The sequence below is a fragment of the Oreochromis niloticus genome, linkage group LG7, assembly GCF_001858045.2.
Source record: "Oreochromis niloticus isolate F11D_XX linkage group LG7, O_niloticus_UMD_NMBU, whole genome shotgun sequence".
Lineage (NCBI taxonomy): Eukaryota > Metazoa > Chordata > Actinopteri > Cichliformes > Cichlidae > Oreochromis > Oreochromis niloticus.
Window position 1 is genome coordinate 26,490,777 of NC_031972.2, and position 20,042 is coordinate 26,510,818.

Genomic DNA, 20,042 nt, shown 5'->3' on the forward strand with positions numbered 1-20,042 from the left:
TTTGCCCACTAATGACTTACTACTAGATTTAACAGCTATGCATTCAGTTAAATGTATATAGCACCACATAACAACAAGTCGAGGTGCTTTATGCAATAATAGAGAGAAAACCCCAATAATCAGACGACCCCCTGTGAGCAAGCGCATGCCGGCTGTGGCACAGTACTGATATGGCACTGTGAGGTCTTTAATGATACGATGGAGCCTGATTATTCAAGATCTTGTATGTAGGGAGAAGGATTTTCAATTTCATGTTGAATTTAACAGTGAAGAAAAGACAGCATGTGAGAAATATGCTCTCGCTTTCTAGTGCCTGTCAGTAATCTCGCTGCAGCATTTCGGATTAACTGAAAGGTAAGCCTGATAAAAGTCCAGTCCAATCTAGAAGTAATAAATGCTTGAACTAGATTTTTTTAGCATCACTCTGAGACAGGATGTTTTCTAATTTTAGAGATATTCCACAAATGCAAGAAAGCAGTCCTACATATTTGTTTGTTATGCATACTCCTTTATGCATACTAAAGGAAAAATGACTCCAACGTTCCTCATGTTCAAAGTAATCTCCCAGTGCACCTTTCAACCTCTTAGTGGAAATCTCAATATGCCCCCTGCACCAACATGAGTTGTCTTGCCCATCCAGGCAGTGGAAAAAGATCATCTCTAACATCGGATTTGGTGGGCAGCCCACCTCCAAAGTCTTCCACTGCCCACCGTCTCAATATGCCGAGCCTGAAGAAACCGACTGCTCTGTCTCCATGAGCACACCAATGAGTCAATATGTTGTTCAGGGCATTTTCTGTGTGTAAGCAATTAAAAAACTCCTGTGTTTTTAGTATCAGAGTTCAGATCATTCTCTTTGTCTGTTCACAGCCAGACTTTACAGTCTCATCTGAAAACTGCTCGTCTTGATCGCAAAACTGTGTTCTCGTCACCAGAAATGATCCTTCACACAAAATTTGCTGATGTTTCCTCTCTGAACAAGCGTGAAGGGTCGTGGTGAAATCGTAGAGCTAAACACTGTCGGGACAGGAAGCAGAAGTTGACTTCAAATGTGAGATCAGTCAAACACATGAAAATATTTTGACAGCTCCTTTTTTTCTATTTTTTAAATCATCTGTAAATTTGCTTTTGGATGCCTGTTTCTACTTTTTATCCATTATTTTTTATCAAGTTTTAACTTTTCTGTTCAAACCTGTTCCGGTCCACTTAATTCCCAGATTAAATAATAATTTCTGCCTTTTCTGAACACTAATTAACTAAAATAATCTCTCAACCTGCACCCTCTGGAGTACAACCTTTGGTTGGGAATCAACACACTAAAATGCCAAGTACAGTAAGGTTGTTATAATTAATCAAAACTAAACTAAAACTTAAAACTAGATGTGAAAAAACATTTTACCCAGGTAAAATATTTATAAAACTACAGTTTGGGGAAAACTAATTATATATTTCCTCTATTTATTTATTTATTTTTTTAAATTTAATTAGTTTTGAGTTTTAGTTTTGCTAATTTGGTCAAATTTATTATCCCAACTTGCCTTATGAGGCTTTGATGGACATGTTTTAAAGTCAAAGTCAAAATGAAACAAAAATGAAAACCAACAACAAAATATAAAACAAAAACCAATAATAAATTTCACCATAAGCTGCTACAAATGCTAAGTGGCAAATTGTATGCTTTAATAGACTGGAGATTATAGTAGTTAATCCCATCATTAAAACAAACACAAAACTTTAATTAAGAACATTATTTATTCAACAGTGAAGCTTCAGTAATAAATAAATGCACAGATCATTCATTCCACAATAAAACCAAAGGAAATTTGTTTTGCTTTATATATGAGGATTGATATTGCATTATGAGTGAACAGCATTGACCAGAGACAGTCAAGACAAGACACTTAACACAGAGAGGCGTACAGACAGACAGATGTGTATGGATTACACAGATGTGTACAAAGTATTGCATTTTTCACTGATTGGCTGTTTTCTTTCTCTCTCTCTTTCTCTCTCTTCACAGTCTAGTCAGTTGAGCATCGCCATGACGTGCAAATCAGTCAAAGATTACAAATACAGTATTGCATCACTTCAAAGTGCTACAGAGATAAGTGTCGATAATCTTTTAAAACAGACCAAATTTTCGGTTTTTGTGTTTCTTCTGGTGACTGTAGTTGGATTTGGATTTTTTTGCCTTTGCTTGTCTGGCACAGTGTGGAGCTCAGCCTGGTCAGAAGCAAACATAATATAAAATATTATCTCAAATCGTGATATAATAAAGCTCTAAAATTTAAAAAAAGAGGCAAATTTTATGTTTATAATACAATATATAAATAAATCAAATGAAACCTGGATTCTACTCTTTATGATCTCCAATGGTGAGTGGAAAAAGCACCCATGGTTTAATGTCCTACCTTTAACATTTCTCCCATTGTCATCATCGTGTTGTCCATTCAAGTACCCATTCAAGCATGTTTGCATGTTTTTGTGGATTGGGAAATCTTTTGCACATATAAATCTACTTGTCTTTGTGTGTGTGCTTGTGTGAGTCTGGCAAATGATGAACGGAGACAGTTTTGCTCTTTCGATGCTGCGGTGTAAGAGTGAACAGAAAACGATGCTCCACTGGCAAATCCATAGGATACCCTTGTGAACAAGGCACAAACATCTCAAAGGACCATTTGGTGATGATGCACATTAGCCCGTTATATAAACAAACGTCAGCTTCCCAAAATACCTCATATCAGGCGGTGTTCGCTTTATTTCAGTACACTATAAAAAAAAATACTGAGAAGGTTCGAAGCCAGTGTCTTGTGTATGTTTTGGAAAATTATCAGTAGTAAAAAATTCATGACAAATGATGGTTTAAAAAAGTACAAAACCACCACGATGGCCCTTTAAGTGGCTGTCTTCCAAAACTACTATGCTCTAAACCTGCCTTCTGATCTCAAAGGAGACTCCAGGAAATTTGGAAGATGTTGCCACAAAATGTCCCAAAAAAGCGTGTATGTATGGGACCGGTAGAGGGGTTTCCCCAGTCTATTTACACAGACCCTGGCTTTTTCATTTATTTGGCATCTTATTACATTTATTTAGCCTCTCCAGTGTTAGGATAAAGGGCGGATGAGGGGGGTGGGGGCAGACGGGAGAGGGCGAGATGAGAGAGGAGAAGGATGGAAGGAGTGGGCAATATAAAAGGATGAAAAGGAAAGGAGAGGAAGGTGTGGGGAGGGGGAGAGACAGGGAGAGGAAGAGGACGTATGAAAGACAGGAAGCTCCGGTCGGAACGCCGGCAGAGCACCTGTCACTGAAGAGGCTCCTGCTTTCTATCACCGTCTCCTCCCCTCGTTTTTTTCATCTATCTCTTTTGTCTGGCAGAAGGAGGGACACCCAAAGGGGGAAAGAGCGGGTGCTTAAAATTCTTCCTTCCTTCCTGTGTCCATCTCCTCTCCTAAAGACCTGTCGTCTCCATAGCAACAGACCCTGTCTTCATACTGAGCTTATTCAGTTGGCAGTCATGAATGTGTATGTGTGTGCGTGTGTGTGTGAGAGACGTAGAGAGAGGGGCAGAAAAAGAGAGAGAAAGACAGTTTTGCTGCTGTTCATGCCTCTCTGTGTCAGGGTTTGTGTGTCAGTGTGTCTCGGTCGGTGTGATTGTTTTGTTTTTTTTCTTTGTTTTTTTTGTTTTTTTTCCAAGGAAGAGTTTGTATCTTTAGTAAACATCAGTCCAACACTCCATCTGAACCCAAAAGCCAGTTCATTTTTGGTTGATTTAAATAAATGTCAATGACATGAAAGGAGCATTGGCTGGTTTTTAAACTGTAAAAACTGTTTTCAGTCTTTGAGTTCTGAATCAGGCACCATGACGCTTCTCACCTCCGTGCTCTGAAGCATACTACCAACGGCAGCCCCAGTCTGTGCTCGCTTTGTATTGAGGGAAGGCTTGGATTGGCTGTCTATCAGCAGCCGGGGGAGGTCGTGATGGGGCTGTGGTGCAGGTAAGCGGGGTTCACAACAGAAACTGGGAAGTTGAAAATGAACGGCGAGGTGGGCGTGGCTGCCGTTGAGGTGGCGGTTGTCGTGGTCTTGGGTCCGAGCAGCGGGCTTGCCGTGGCGGCGGCTTCGGCGGCGCACGAGGTGGCGAGGAGCTGCGACTCGAACTGCAGCAGTTGGCCCATGAAGCTGAAGTTGGGGGAGATGATGCTGCGGCGCCGCCGTACAAACTCGAACGCTTCGTCCAAACGTACCCGCTTTCTCTTCATCAGGTAGGCCAGGCAGATGGTGGCAGAGCGGGAGATGCCTGCTTGACAGTGCACCAGCACTCGCCCACTGGAGTCCCGTACTGAATCTAAGAAGACAGAGGAGAGCAGGTCGGCAAGGTCAGTAAAAAATAAAAGATTATTTTTTAAGTGAATACATAAAACCCCAGACTGAAATCTCTTGACAACTGTGAGAGGGATTGCCATGGAATCTGTGAAGATGTCCATAGATTTCATAGAATGATTGTTATGGACCCAGTTAAATGTCTCAACAAGTACTGAATGAATTGGAAATATCCAGCAAACACTTCAATGTTGACTAATCACTGGCCAGTGGACTTTTATCAACATCTATTCATGGTTGAAAAATAGTTGCAAATGACAAGGACAATTCCCTGGATATTCTTGTTAGACTTTCTGCTAAGATAAAGTATGTGTTCAACAATTATTTTTTTACTGTCTTGAAGCTTTCTGGTCCAACTTTATTTTCTAGTGAGCTAGCCATGGCCCTGGGTTTGTGATGCTGACAGAGGCAACATTTATAATAGTCTGACACTTTATGTTAACTACGCTCAAATAAGACAGAAATTAGACAGAAACATAAATGGCTTAAAAATGTTATTTTTTGTACAAAAAAAAATATGTGGCTGTCTAATATCGTGTTCTAACCAGATTAGTCATTGTTTTAAAAAAGCAGATTTAATTTCTTCATTGTCACAATCTGATTAATATGTCTCACTTTGTAAAGAAATATTGCTTTGACCTCTATTCTACATGGAGATAATGTCAACATCTGTTTCTCTATAAATTAGTTTTCACAGTCTTTTGACCAGGGATATGATGCCAAAGTTTCAGGGATGTTTGCTGGGTAAGTTTATACAGGCCTAAGTAATTAACAAGCATGTACCCTAAGATGAAGCATCAGTCTCTGAACCCTTTTTTAGTGTAAGTATGAGGTCAAAATGTTTGATTTGTTTTTATTGAATTGCTATTTAGGAAAACTTGAGGGAAGCATTAAATATTAACAAAGTTTTCAGTATTTTGTAATATATTAACAAGGTAGCGTTGTCAATCTGCACTTGCTAGCATGCTATCACCAAGCTAGCTTAGTAGCACACTTTTTGTTTTGTTTTGGGGGTTTTTTTTGGCTATAAATTCAATTACCTAGATTGTTCTGTTTTTATTTTTATCTCAGCACTAAGCTTGTGTAATTTGTAGCAGCTAATTTAAGTTTGAGCTTTCCATCTTTCTATTTAGTTGACTGGCACCAATTAGCATTAAAGAGTCAAATAATGTAGTTGTAAATAAGCTACATTTACATTTTATAACATATTAACATTATGTGATTTGATGTAACATCATACTTACATTGTCAATAATGTAACCATGATTTTTCTATAGTAATTTTGTATTTATCTGGAAAAGTTAGTTACCAAGTTATGACCAAATACAACACTGTCTTTATGCGTAGCTAAACTTGCTTGAATGTTTCTGTTGTAATGACACTTTTATAATTTTAAGTTGTAAGTGCTTGTGGAATCTGTAGCACTTTATTTAAGAGTGAGCTTTCCATCCTTTTATTTAGGTGACTGGTTAGCAGTGAGATAATGCAAATCTAATTTTACATTAAAAATAAAATAAATGTCACTAATTCCTTCTGAATAGAATTAGCACTTTCAACATAAAGTTTTTCAGCAAAAATTTGATATTTTAATAATTTTTTAAGGAAAAATTGCAAAAATCAAAAGGTCTCCAATTCTCAAATACACATTTCTTTCTCTCTCATTTCTGTAAAAATAATATATTTTGGTTTTAAACAAGACATAAGAGGAAATTATGACATGTTGTGCTTTTTGTAAGCTGAATTATTATCAACTGATTAGAAAAAAATATTTTATTCATGATTTATAATGAAGAAAATGAAATAACTACCAGTCACCAATCATCACTTAGTGCATACACTGTGAACAAAGTGTCACATGAATCTACATTTTGTTTACAGCCACCAAGTATTTTTAAACACAGCAGATGTACAGTGAGGCTTTGCCTCAAACTGTTTTCATTTCCTGTCCTCCACACTTTAACGCCTTCTCCTCGCTGCACAGTCAAACCGATAACTAACCTCAAAGTGAGAAAGCAGCGAATCACATTTTACTGAGACGCACAAGTGCAAAATTTGAGTCATCAGCCTTTCTTTCACACTTCCTCCCCCAACCTATTTCTGCTTCTACTTCTTGAAGTATGTTTAGATGCACGCCATTACTCCATTAAGGAGAATAACCAGATTTAGGTAACAATTTAAGCCAAGCATTTACAGTTTCTCCTCTCCCCTAAAGCCTCAGTTAGTGTGATTAGTGGGACATCGTGTTAATTCCTGTATAATGTGTATGGCTACCTCCAGGAAGTCAGATGCACAGTATGAGAAGAAAACAGAGTGAATTTATGTAATGCGTTGTTTTTTATGTTTAGTTCTCACTCCACCACCTCTTGGGCACATGAGCAGAATTACACAACATCAGATGTTTACTGGCTCTTCTTTAAATGCATAGATTGCCTGATTGCTAACAACCAGCTTCCTGATCTCGCACATCAAATATCTGTAATTTTTCTCCCTCAGTTATTCACACACAGACAGACTTCAGGTAACTCCACCACAGCGCCTGTTCACTCAGTAACACTGGATGAGTCAGACTCCACTCTGGTCCCACAGCATCTAACTATGACGCATACCAGCACCTACACAAACACACGCTCACAACACAGAAATCACACACACCGTGCCTTATGCACAGCATGGATATGCCAAGCAAAAGCAAAGCTTAGACTCGCCTATAACACACACACAAAACAAGAGTATGTCGCAGAGAGATTACTGATGGTAATATTTCATCATTCCAAATAATCTGTCTTATCTCTCGGTGCCTCTGCAGTGTCTGCTGAGATGTATACGATTAACCTGGAAATAACAATTGGTGACAGAGTCCTATGAATAAATGTCTGAATTGTCATCATCATCATCGCTGGAGCTTAAAAGCTTTTCCATGGCAGGTCTCTGAGAATTTTTTCCCATAAAGGAGCTTTTATTTGTTCAAACTCTAGACAAGAAGTGATGTTTTAGATAAAGAGGAAAGGAGAACTGCATCAGCATCGAAAAGCCACCATTTTCCAGAAACTCGAAACTACTGAATCCACAAAGAAAGAAGGAACATCGCAGTCCAACCCACACTGCTCGATGGAGGAGGAATACTGGTTAGAAATGCCAGCTCAGTCTACTTAAAGTAGACATGTAATATGTTGACCTGCAACTATTCTGATGTTCTATTAGTCTTTTCCTATAGCTTTAGACACATTATCAGAAAAATAATAAGCGCATTAATCAGTAATGAGAACGAATCTTTAACGTGTATCAGCAAACACTGCAAAAACTCATACGACAAAATATTCCCCCAAAATGAACAAAACTCTTCTCATGCATACGACACACTTACACACTGACCTATGAACTCGATAGCCTCCAGGAACCAGGAGCTGATGTCTTCCTTGTGGTTGTCCTCCACAGGGATACATTTGTACTGGTAAGCCCCCTCGAAGTGGTTGGGACAGTCAGCCGACACGTTCAGCAAGGCAGAGATCCCTATGCTATCCAAAACCTCCTTCTTTGAGGCGTGAAGGGCGCTGCCAAGGTAAAGGAAGGGGAGGATCTCAACCGGGCCACCCTGGGAAAAAAAGGACAACGGCAAGTTGATCATTTATTATCCATCCATCCATCCATGCGTTTTCTTCCGCTTATTCAATTCAGGGTCGCAGGAGGGTGCTGGAGCCTGTCCCAGCTGTCCTGGATAGGTCGCCAGCCTGTCGCAGGGCCATCATTTATTATTATGTTTTAATAATCAGCAGTAAAGACAAAGATTTACTGTTATGAGGCAGCTTGTAGGAACATTTCCTGACCCGAGCAGCATTTGGAGCTACACTGGAGAATTGTCCTTAGGTGAAAGCCAGTGTGCATGGCAAGACAAAGAATTCATTGTCTCGGTAAGTTGCAGAGGCCAGATACCGGATGACTTCAGTATAAGCGTGACCTCGCTTAAATATTTTGTTAATCACATTAGCCATGCTTCTCAGCTTAATATCTGTGTGAATAATGCGAAACTCATTTGATATGGGCCATTTAGTTTGTCACTTTCTCTCTTCAGCTGATTTATATTTTCACATCTGGAGACAGAGTTTACTGCTGGAGCTGAGCGTCTCATCGACTGGCTTATAATTATGAGCACAAAACCACCGAATTCAGCGTGAATATCTGTGCGTCTTTATTGTACCAGCATATGGGAAACCTTTCAGAAGCTCTACTGGGGAAAAACATGCTCCGCAACAGCATTTTCTCAGAATGTGATTGTGTAAGCACAAACGCGTGAAAACATGTGAAACAGACAATTAAACACACAAAAAAATCGTTCAAGGAAAACAGGCAATTTCGCTATTATTGACACTGCACTGGTGCAAGTTACATGCACGCATACCGCACATTTAATAACACGGTATATTCCCATTTTAGAGCCAGATTATGTCACTGCTCAGCCACATCTCAGAGGACATGTTAAAGTAAGAGCTGACGTGCCGTTTCCCCTTTTACTGGATCTGAAAGGTCAGCTGATCAGCAGTCTATACCGGTGCTTATTGACAAGAGCTCCGGCTGTTTGTGTCAGTGCTGCTGACGAACTCGGTAGTGACACAGCGTCAGGAAATGATCGATACTGCTAAGAGGTGTAATGTGAGGAGGGGGATGTTTGTGGTGGTGGTGGTGGTGAGCAGCCCGTTAAATCTATACTGCCACTGCTGCTCGTGCAGGAAGTGGAAGCATTTCTTGAATTAAAAATGCATCTGATGGTTGAGCAGAGACTATCAGACGTTTTTCTTATAAAACACACAGAGGCTGGCTTGTCTGTGCCGCTCCCCTCGTGGGTTCCAGGGGAATTAAACCCTGACCACATGTGACTGTGAGCATTGCGTAAACTCTGCAGACTCGAACAACAGCTTACTAACCAGCAAAACAAGGCCAACCAGGTCACAGGAAGTGCTACAGAGGTGACTCAATGCCCAACTATGACATCCAGGCCAGCGTGTTATTATGCGACAAAAGACTTATTTAAATAACAAGAAGATATTCAATTTATGTGTTCATAATTATTATTTTCTCTTGTGTTGTTTTCTGGAAGTTTGAATGGCAGCTGACTTGCCCCTGAGCAAAGCAAATAACTATCAGGGTGCTCTGTGTCAGTGTGATACATAAAAAAGCATGTCTTCTTTCGCATGTTTTTATAAACTGAATGCTGAAACACATTAACATGCACACTACTTGCAGCATAGAGAGGACTTCCATCAGTCTGACACTGGCGGATGTTAATCATGTTATTACAGGCAGATGTTATTTTAAAGGTGAGGTGCGTTTAACACTTTTTCTGTGTCGCGTTGCATTTTACCTGGTCATTGTGCGGCGTTCCACACGACGAGCAGGCAGAGTCGATGCTCGACTGGCTGATGAGGGACGGTAAGGATTTGGCCTTTAAACAAAACTCTGGATACTCTGTGAAAAATCTGTCGTATCCCCCTATAACATACAAAAACAACAAAATACATAATGTCACAATCACATATGCAGTGCTTTGCTGTAGGACATTAATAAGTGGTGCAAAATAGTACGCAAAACATGTAAGAATGAGTACCACGGGAAGGGAAAATATTACAGAAATACCAGCTTCTTTTTTAGGGGTGGGGGTGGGGGGTTGTTTACTTCTCAAAACACACCACAGATGCACATATGAGGACAAAAGAAGCCTGCATTCACATCGCAGCACAATCTACACCAGGATTTTCTAGTCTGCATTCAGGTAGCTTGACGCAAAGTCTATTAAACCCCTGACGGGCTGTCCTGTGTCTGCTTGCTGTGGATTTGAACACAGTTTCATCACTCTTTTGTTGTTTTTTTTCATATATCTATAGGCAGCATGTCGCTCTCTGCACCTCAGGGATCAAATCAAATCAACTGCAATGTGTCAGATTTATAAGCTGCAAGCATACATTTCATGTTCTTCGAGGCATCAGCATCAAGAGGATGCACAAAAAAAGAAAGACTGAAAAAAAAGAATACGCCACAGCTTGCATCAGCCTCTAGATCTTTCAGCAGTCTATATATAGGGTGTGTAACTCAAATGCTGATTTTAATATTTCGCTGCTTCCTGTGGGTGATTTACCCGAAGTGGACTCTGTGTGAAACGATTATGTGTGTGTCCTGTAAGTCCCTCCGGTTTGATGTGGCTTCTACGCATCAGCATTACCTCATTCACTCAGCTCACAGCCATTGGTCTGTGTGTGAATGTGTGTAGATGTGAGTGAGTGAGTGAGAGTGTGTGTTGTTTTAAAAAAAATACACCAGTGCATTTGAAGGGAGCACACGCTGAGCAGGATATTTCTAGTTTATTGGATAACAAATAGCTACACACATAAAATAAATATCCAATATCTCTAAGAACTGGTGAAAAATAAAATATCTGGTGGCCTAGAGAGGATTGTAGGTTAGCCACTGGAATATAGCAATTCATTAAAATGTGGTCGTTATTATTATTAATGGATGCCAATACATATGTTCCAATAATTATCTTATTTTACTGTTTTTTTTTAATGAATTGTTAAAAAAATATATTATTTATTGCTAAGCATAATGCCTACTGCTTACACATGTATCAGTTATTATAATTACTATACCCAGCCATTCATCAGTTACATTACATTTACTGCTCTAATTGAAATAATTAATGTCAGTCATTAAATTTTATGATGTAACTGGCGCTGCTACCCATCACAGGCTAGGATTAAAGAGTAAACGACATAATTTACCTTTGAGCAGGTATATGCGCGTGTCGGAGGAGTCCCTGCACAGCGCGTGGAGCACCAGCGTCAAGGTGCTGTCCTCCTTCACCGTTTCCGAGTCCGGCGTCCTCTCGTCGTACAGCACTGCGGCGGAGTACATCCCGGAACGCAGGCGGACTCGGACCTCCTCGTCCCCGGCCAGGATCTGGTCCAGGCTCAGCACGGAGCCCTTCGCCCTGCGGCGGACGATGGTGTTGCAGCGGGCGTTGACGGCGCCCCGTATGTGCCCCGCGCTGAAGGCGAGGAAAGAGCGGCAGTCCAGCAGCAGGCACTTGGCACTGTCGTCCTTCAGGAGCCGCTTCAGCACCGTGCAGTCCATCTCGCATAGCTCCTCCATTGGCACGTCGTTTCGGGCTGTTAGGCTGTGCTTCACGGTCGTTAAATCTCCTCTCTCGCTCTATCTAAGCCCCCTCCCGACCACCGGACCCCTCGGAAACCGGAGAAGGCGCACGGATCCTGCGGTGGATTCCACTTGCGCTTCTCCTCTATCTGCGCATCAACACCGTCATCATCATCAACATCATCGTTGTAACCGCACTACTTCTTAAGCTCAGTCCGGTCACCTCTGTCTCTTTCTCCTCTCTGCCTCTCCGAGTATTTTCTCCACAGGACTCTTTCTCTTTTTTCCTTTTTTTATGAATGGGTGCATCGCGTCACGGCGGAGGTGACGTCAACCAACCAGCAGCCTATCGCAACGCGTCCAGTTTCCCGTGCCCTTTCCTCCTCTACCGTTCATTCATAAAAACACACACACACACATCAATGAAACGAGAGGCGATGGGACCGAAGATTAAGCGCAGGAGAGTTTGGCTTCATACCATAACAAGCTCTTCTTCATAAGTTAAGGATCATTTTTTAGGTAAAAAATAAATAAATAGGAAATTAAAGATATTTTAAAAGTCTGTGTCAAAGTAAGCAAAGCAGTGCAAATAAATTTAAGTGTTATAGAAGTAAATTTGAACTATATTTTTTATATCTTACTGATATTTTACAGTTTAAACTTACAAATAATTTTTTTTCATAATCAAATGAACCAAATAAGACTCATAATTTGTAAAGGATATCATTTGTCATTACAAATGTAGGCTACTATAAGCTTAGTCTACAAGTTTAAGGTCATAAAATAAATTAATCTAAATTTCAGGTTTTCGCGTGTGTTGGAATTCAACTGACTGCATATGTCAGACTTGAAAACCCTTATCTCAGTTTCATTTTATTCAAGGCACAGTGTTAGAGATGCTGCTGGTGGACTGCAGGTGGGTGTGCGCTTACGTACAAGGGTCCGTGTGTGCGTGCGCATACGTCTGGGTGTGCATCTGTGTGTGTGGGTGTGTGTAATCCTACAAGCGGATGTAATTTGCATCTTCTATCGCGCAGCCTTGGCGAGTGTGCTCAGGTATTTGCATGTTGATCTCATTTCCATGGTTACGAGAGGAAAGAGAGCAGCACGGCGGCGGATGACAGGAGGAAAATGCAGACACCCTGACACAAACAGGTGGAGAGAAGACATCTGAAAGAGACAAACAAACAGACAGCAGGGAAAAATGTTTAACAATTTTATGGGTGGGCTGCTGTGGGAGAAAATAATGTGTTTGAGTTCCCGTGAGTGTTTGGATCTATGTTGTGGAGGCTGTCTCTTTCATTTTCATGACTTCATGTGTTCACTATAAGTAAAATCTGATGGTAAAGTTGAACAAACCCATGAATAATCCTTACTGCTTGCTAAAAATGAGGCTGTCTCAGTGCAGTACCATAGCAATTTGGTACTATGGCAACTTCCTCAAGAGACAGAAAGGTTGGCAGTGATGGAGCAAAGGCTGACTTTTATCCATAAACTGATGCCCACGTTTCCCACAATGCAGCTGAACACGACTGGAGTGCGTCCCTTTTATTTGTACAACAGGAAGAACAGTATTGCCCAGGATTACAAAAATGATCTGTAATTGCCTCATTGGGTGGTGTTGGAAAATCCCAAAACTGTGCCTTTAAAGATGGATGACAGGAAGCAAATAATTAAGACAGATGGACTCCAGGCCTCACTCATTATTTCTGTAATGATTATATGATAGGATATGGTCATTCTCACTCCTGGTATTTACTGTAGTTGCTCCTTAGTATTCACCTAACAAGGATATATCCCTGGTTTGATTCCAGGAGAAGACACAAATCGCTTTGGGGTTGCACGGGGAAGGCCATCTGATGTAAAAATCGTGCCCAACTAGACATGTGACAACCGTCATTGTTTGCCAATTTTCTACTAAGGTTGTTCCTCTTTATTTGTCACCTTATCAGACTTGATACTTTACATCTAATTTGCCCATTATATATAAAAAGAAACCGAGAGTTGGAACACCATGTTTAGTGTATGTGTATGGACTATAATGGGCAAATAGCAGGAAAAAAATGAATGAAAGGACTGTGACTGTTAAGACGGAGAGGTGACAGAAGGTGAGATGGAAGCCTACACAAAGAAAGGCAGGGTGGGAAGGAAAACGGAGAAGGTGAGGAAGAAGAGGAGGAGGGCAGGAGGTAGAAGAACAAAAGAAGAGGTGTCTACTTGTGCTGGACTGCAGCCTCTGGCGTCCCATATAAACACAGACACACACACACAACACCGCACATTACTATCAAGCCTAAACAATGCCTCCAACAGACGGGATGGTGCTGCTGCCGTAGCAACAAGGGAGAGGTGTGGGAGGGCGGAGACAGAAGCCAGGGGGGCTGCGAGGGGATTGGCCGGAAATCGGTTCTGTGCTGATGTCATCCTCCCCCCCCCTCCCTTGCGCTCTCATGTCCACCCATTCATCCCCTCACATCACATCCCTCGCTGGCATGCCGTCATCTGTCAATACAGCGGACAGGAGAGAGACAGAAACACAAAGAGGGAGGATATCTCCCGCTTCTGTTTACTCCGTTTCCATCTCGCACATCTGACTCTGCCCATTCCACGTTTAATTTTTGCTTATTCACAAGCTCTCCTGCATAGCTCAGGAGGACAACAGGGCTGTGAATGCAGCAGAGGCAGCCAAAGGGTTATTTATTTACCCTTGTTTTTAATTGTGCACTAATGAAAGTAACAATAATGCAATAATAATAAATGTCAGTCTAAATTATATATTCACATACACAGCACAAGTATACTGTTGACTGATAGCAAGGTTACAACAGCATATAAGAACAAGGCACAAAAAAGGTCGCCTCTCACAGGCCCAGCTCCTTATGCATGGATATCAAAGTGCCTTTGAGCAAAACACTGATTCCTTCTTTAGTGACAGTTTAGGTTCTGGAAAATTATTCGTGGTCTTTCCTTGTCAGTTCTGTGTGATATGATAAACTGGAATGTAGAGACCAGAAAATGAAGGAACACAGAAAAGAGTTTACATAAGAATGAAATAACTGAGTGTTTCAGGACAAACAAGTGGATACTGGCAATAAGACCTGTGACATTAGAGGAAAAAGGAGTAGGAAAATTGTGGGATCTAAGATTTACAGAGTCTGTCTATGTGTGCAGCAAGCATTTTGTCACTGATGAGTCAAATATCCAAATGTATCTGTAAAATACACAAAAGCATTGTGTTATAGTGCAGATCATTCAGAAAGTTGCGAGCAATTCTAGTCTTGTAGCAAAACGTTTTTGTGTTTAATAATTATCACTGACATTCAAAATGATGCTTGAAGTTCCCGGTTGGTTCAAGTTTTTATTTTAAGCTACCATGTACGTCCTGAGACCAAAAGTTCTTTGGTTTGGTTGTGGAAACTTGCACACACAGACATGCAGCTAAGTGATGAAACCAACCCTGAATATTATGACATATAGATATATGTCATAATATTCAGGGTAATTGATGAAACTGGCATTTCTCCACACTACAGGTGAAATGTTATCATATCGAGCGACCATACACAGGAATTCAGCTATTGTAATTGACACATATTTGAAATCCAGAAGAACTAGCACATTTTTAGCAAATTTGTGAGCAGTGTAATTAATTGCATGAATGGACAAAAAACGCTCTCTCTGGAAACAAAAACGACACATCAAAGCTTTCCAAGTATCTGTGAACCTAGCATGCTAACCACTTTTATACACAATCTATGACCCTAACACAAAGCTAGCAGACAAAGAACTCTGGACCTAACATGACGGGTGCTCAACCAAGCAGCTAGAACTCAATTTACAACAACAGCAGAAATGAATAAGGCTTGTGGGATTGTACATGTCTGCCTGTAGTCTTTCCTACACTAGAATCACTATCATCAAATTTGTTGTGACCTGCACCATGGCTTGTTTTTCTCTGACTTTGTGCCCAAACGATATTGTGCGATGTATCGAGTGATTTAAAAGTGTTGCTATTTTGAGATTACATTTTTTATTGCATGTACATGCATGCAATGAGTAGTCAGCCATTGATGAGAGTGTGCTGAATTTCCCCATAAATACAAAGTCCAAGATATGAGATACCTTAAACATCAGCATACTATAAAAAAAACAACACACACACACACACACACACACACACACACACACAGCTAAATCCATGCCTCCCTTTAATCCCATAATCCAGTGGTTAAGCCTTGACTGAGTGCTGCTACGTTCTCATGAATGAGTTCGTGTTTTGTCATGTGTGACTTTGACAGAGGCAGAGAGTGTATGTGCTTTTTTGAGAGTGAAAGTAACATGTAAAGAAAAAAATGTCAAAAAAAGCACGAGGAAGCAAAAAAGAAAGCAAAAGAATAAAGTAAAGAGAAAGGGTGAGGGAGAGGGGTGGCATGATTTAAGCAGCGGAAGTGGGCAAGTGATGAGGTGGGGGTTGTTCCTGTTTGCAGCTGATCTATATTTTCTCTCAGAGACATGTTGATGCTTATGCAGTGGAGATTTTGCTTTTTTTTTAGCTACTACGAAATTTAACCTTTCCAGAGGAATGCTTAAAAATGCTGATTTTTAAATCAGTCATAAAGTAGCGCCCCACCAAATAATGGCAGCAGTTTCAGAGGTCTAAAGGGGTAAATTATTTACTCATCACAAGAGCAAATGGAAACCATCTTGCTATGTAGGAGAATATTTCTTCTCTTTTGTAAACTCTGGCCTGAGTTTGTGATCGCCAATGAGTGAAGTGAGGAATTATCTCCAAATCTACATTTTAGTATTTAGAAAAGCTAAAAATGCAGTCTTGATTTTAAGGAACTGTTCTAATAAACCTATATTATTATAGGATTGAACTATTTTAAGAAAAATATTGAGCTTATTTTAAGTTTGATGGCAGCAACACGTCTCAAAAAAGTTAAGATGGGGCAACAAAAAGTTGGAAAAGTAAGTGGTACTAAAACGAAACAGCAGGAGGAACTGGCATAAGGTAAGTAAAACGATTGGGTATAACAATTTCAAAATAATGTTTTACAATTTATAGATGCAGTAGGTTTTTTTAATCTTATTTAATTGCAAAGACTTTGAATATCTCATCCTCTACAGCACAAGGTTCAGAAAATCTGGAGAAATCTCTGTGCGCAAGACAAAAAGCCAAAAATCAATACTGGACAGTAGAGCTCCCCGGGCCCTCAGGTGGCACTGCATTAAAACAGGCATGATTCTGTCATTGAACTCACTGCATAGACTCAGGAACACTTTCAGAAATCATTGTTTGTGATGCCGTGCCATCCACAACTGCAGGTTACAGCTCTATCATGCATAGAAGAAGGTATATGTGAACATGATCCAGAAACATCAACATCTTCTCAGGCTCATCAAAGCTCATTCAACATGAACTGAGGCAAAGTGGGAAACTGACCTATGGTCAGATGAATCAACATGGATGCCACTTTGAAGAAGAGAGGGACCATCCAGCTTGTTCACAGTGTTCAGTTCAAAACCCTGCATGATGGTATGGGGGTGCGTTAGTGCTTATGAAATTGGGACTACACATCTAAAAGGCACATCAATTCTGGGAAGTATAAACAGGTTTTAAAGCCACATATGTTCCTATCTTTTAGGCCATATTTTATTACTGCATCTATTCCAAAAGCATGCATCGCAGTGGAAGAGTCCAGATGCTGAAGTTGCCTCCCTGCAGTCCAGACCTTTCATCAGCTGAAAACATTCGGTAAATCATGAAATGAAAAACATAACAAAGAAGACCCAGAACTGTTGGAAAAGAAAACTTTTGTAAAAAGAAGATGAATAAGATGTTGGGTTTATGGTTGGATTCTGTTTGTATTTGCATTTTACACAGCAACCCAACTTTCTCAGGGTTGGGTTTGTATATTAATAGATTTATCTGCACTTCTCTTGCTTGTCTGTCACAGACAACAAATGTTGCTTTTATACCTTCATTCTTCGTGATGGAGTTCAATGGTGAAATGCTTTGGGCTTGTTTTTGTGTCAGTGTAATGTTTGCCCAGTCCTGTTTGTGGAGACTGCATGCGTTAATGAGTAATACATCTAACAGGTCACCAGCTACTTATCCCCATTTCAATGCAACTTAGCAGGGCCACGCACACACACACACACACACACACACACACACACCCAACAGTTTCCTTATTTGTTTTTTTTCTTGCCCACTTCCTTCTTAGCCTTAAGCACAAACAGCCTGACTTCTCCCATGAATGAGCCTCAGTTTGTGGAAACTATTTGTGCAATTTTCAGTTTTATCCTAAAGGCTGTTACTTTTAATTGAATGCAAAAAAACCCCCCAAACAATAAATACGATAACCACAGAAAATATAATAGAAGTAAAATTGTAGTTTTCAAAAGATTCATATAGAAATTGAACCCTTTTTTTTAAAGTATCTTTGGACAGAGCCTTGCTTTGTTTAGCTGCTGAGCTCACTATCTCTTGTCATTGCTCCAGATTCACTGACAAGATGAGAAAGTGGTGACAAACAACTAAATGTTTTTTTCTTTTTTTCTAAGACGCTAAATAAATTAACCTCTTTGAGGAGCACTATGAATACCTACATGTCCACATTACAGTGTGAATCAGCTTGGTTTCCCCTTGGTCTCTCTCTCTTTCTCACACACACTCACACACACACACACACATAGAAAAACTCACTCGTCATTCAAATATCACTGCATATTTTGAATAGTCAAAGCAGCACAGGATGAAACAGTGAGATCATATTCAAAGCTATTCACATTGTGTATGACTACAGCATTCAAACTACGTTTTTTAAATTACCGCATTAAGACAAATATTGTTTCAGTTGATGTGAACACGATTACGATCGTGGCCAGGATGAAGCTATTGCTCTTTTGTGGTACCTTCCTGTCATAAATACTGTCTCACAGCCTGGGCATGAGTCCAGAATGCTTTAATATTTGGCATTTGGCATAATATAAACAGTCTAGTGCGGAGGGGTGTACAGACAGTTGGACTGCCAAAGAGCAATGACGATAGGCAGTCAGCATGTAGTGGAAGATGTTAAACAGTGCCCACCAGAGTTTTGCATCACTTACTGTTAATGCTTACATTCTATTGGAAGCTTTTCTCCTGTACTGAATACTTGTACTTGTTGTGCGTGAATGGGCTGTTACCTGACGTAAAAACTGAAGCCTTCTCCGACACCAAACAGTCCATTTGACTGTTTTTTATATGAATAGCTTGGGTTAAATGCACCAACAGAGACATTAATGAATGCCCCGGAGACACTAGAGTGAAAACGGGAAAATCTATGGTTGCCTGTGGATTGCATTGATTTATTTTGCTAATGGAGACCAATTAAAAATAGTTGTGGTAACCAACTGGTTGCTCAGAGGTTGGCCATGCAACACCCTCAACCTCTAAGCAACCACTTTTGATTGTAATACGATTGCACAGGTCGCCTGGTGGGGGGGCAGCCTATTTCCAAACAGAAGGGAAGAGAGTTCCAACAGATTGGTTTGACTCAACTGGATGCCAAATATTCTCTGCATATTCATATATAACAGCTGGGCGCCTATGTCATCCTGCTGTTAAGTTGTCTAAAAACAGTCTAATGAATTTCATGTGAATTTCTGTGTATGAAAACAGCAGCAGATTTGCAATTGATTTATCACACGTCTTATTAGTTGTCCTATTATTGCAAACACATTGCCTGTAAGGAATGGCTGTAGCTCAGGTGGTAGAGCAGGTCACCTATTAACTGGAAGGTTGGTGGTACGATCCCTGTCTGCTCCAGTCTGCATGCCATGCCTCAGGCATGATACTAACCCCAGGTTGTTCTCCGGTGCATCCTTCTGAGTGTGAACGTTAGATAGAAAGCACTTACATAGAAAGAGCATAGAAAAAAGTGCTTGGGTGAATGAGGCAAGTTGTGTAAAGCACTTTGAGTGCTCAGATAGAGTAGAAAAGCACTATGTAAGAACCAGTCCATTTACCATTTAATTGCCAGCTTGAACCAAACTGATAGCAGACTGACTCTGTCTGACTGATGGACCAAAATTGCTCTGAAGATGATAAGTGGTCACAGACCTAGTCCCTGTCTTTGAATCAACCATTTCAAAGACAAAGAGACCGCAAGCTCATGGTGGCCATAGCTTTTATTGTGCCATAGTCTCTAACCATTATTTTCCCCAAAGTGACTGCAGCATAATTTTACGAGTAACTTTAATGATGGCAACTATTTACTAGCATTAAATGACCGTCTCCCCCCACAACATAAACTCAGACACACAGTTCGCACAACAAGAGAAACTAATCTGACTTCAGAAAGCTAACTGCAAGTCATTTGTCAGCTAGCTGCTAAGCTAGGTAGCTTGTCTGCTTATGTGGAGCATAAGCAGACAAGCTTCCCTCTGCTAAAATTTGCCAGAAGAACGAGTTAGGTCAGGTTACGTCATCTAGCGAAACCGGAATGTGACCAAAAAATGCGAAAAATCAC

At 40.5% G+C, this 20,042-nt stretch overlaps 1 protein-coding gene across 1 annotated transcript in view; it reads right to left on the minus strand.

The window, feature by feature from the left end:
• Window positions 1-1,733: 1,733 nt before the first annotated feature.
• Window positions 1,734-20,042, minus strand: part of dusp4 (dual specificity phosphatase 4) — a 48,665-nt gene continuing 30,356 nt past the window's right edge. Inside the window, exons 2-5 of the mRNA XM_003444427.3 lie at window positions 11,151-12,693; window positions 9,737-9,864; window positions 7,753-7,972; window positions 1,734-4,345 (exon numbers count right to left, since the gene is read on the minus strand). Coding sequence (XP_003444475.1) covers window positions 3,957-4,345; window positions 7,753-7,972; window positions 9,737-9,864; window positions 11,151-11,520 — 1,107 coding nt within the window. The 5' untranslated portion in view covers window positions 11,521-12,693 and the 3' untranslated portion in view covers window positions 1,734-3,956. The remainder of the gene's footprint in view (window positions 4,346-7,752; window positions 7,973-9,736; window positions 9,865-11,150; window positions 12,694-20,042) is intronic.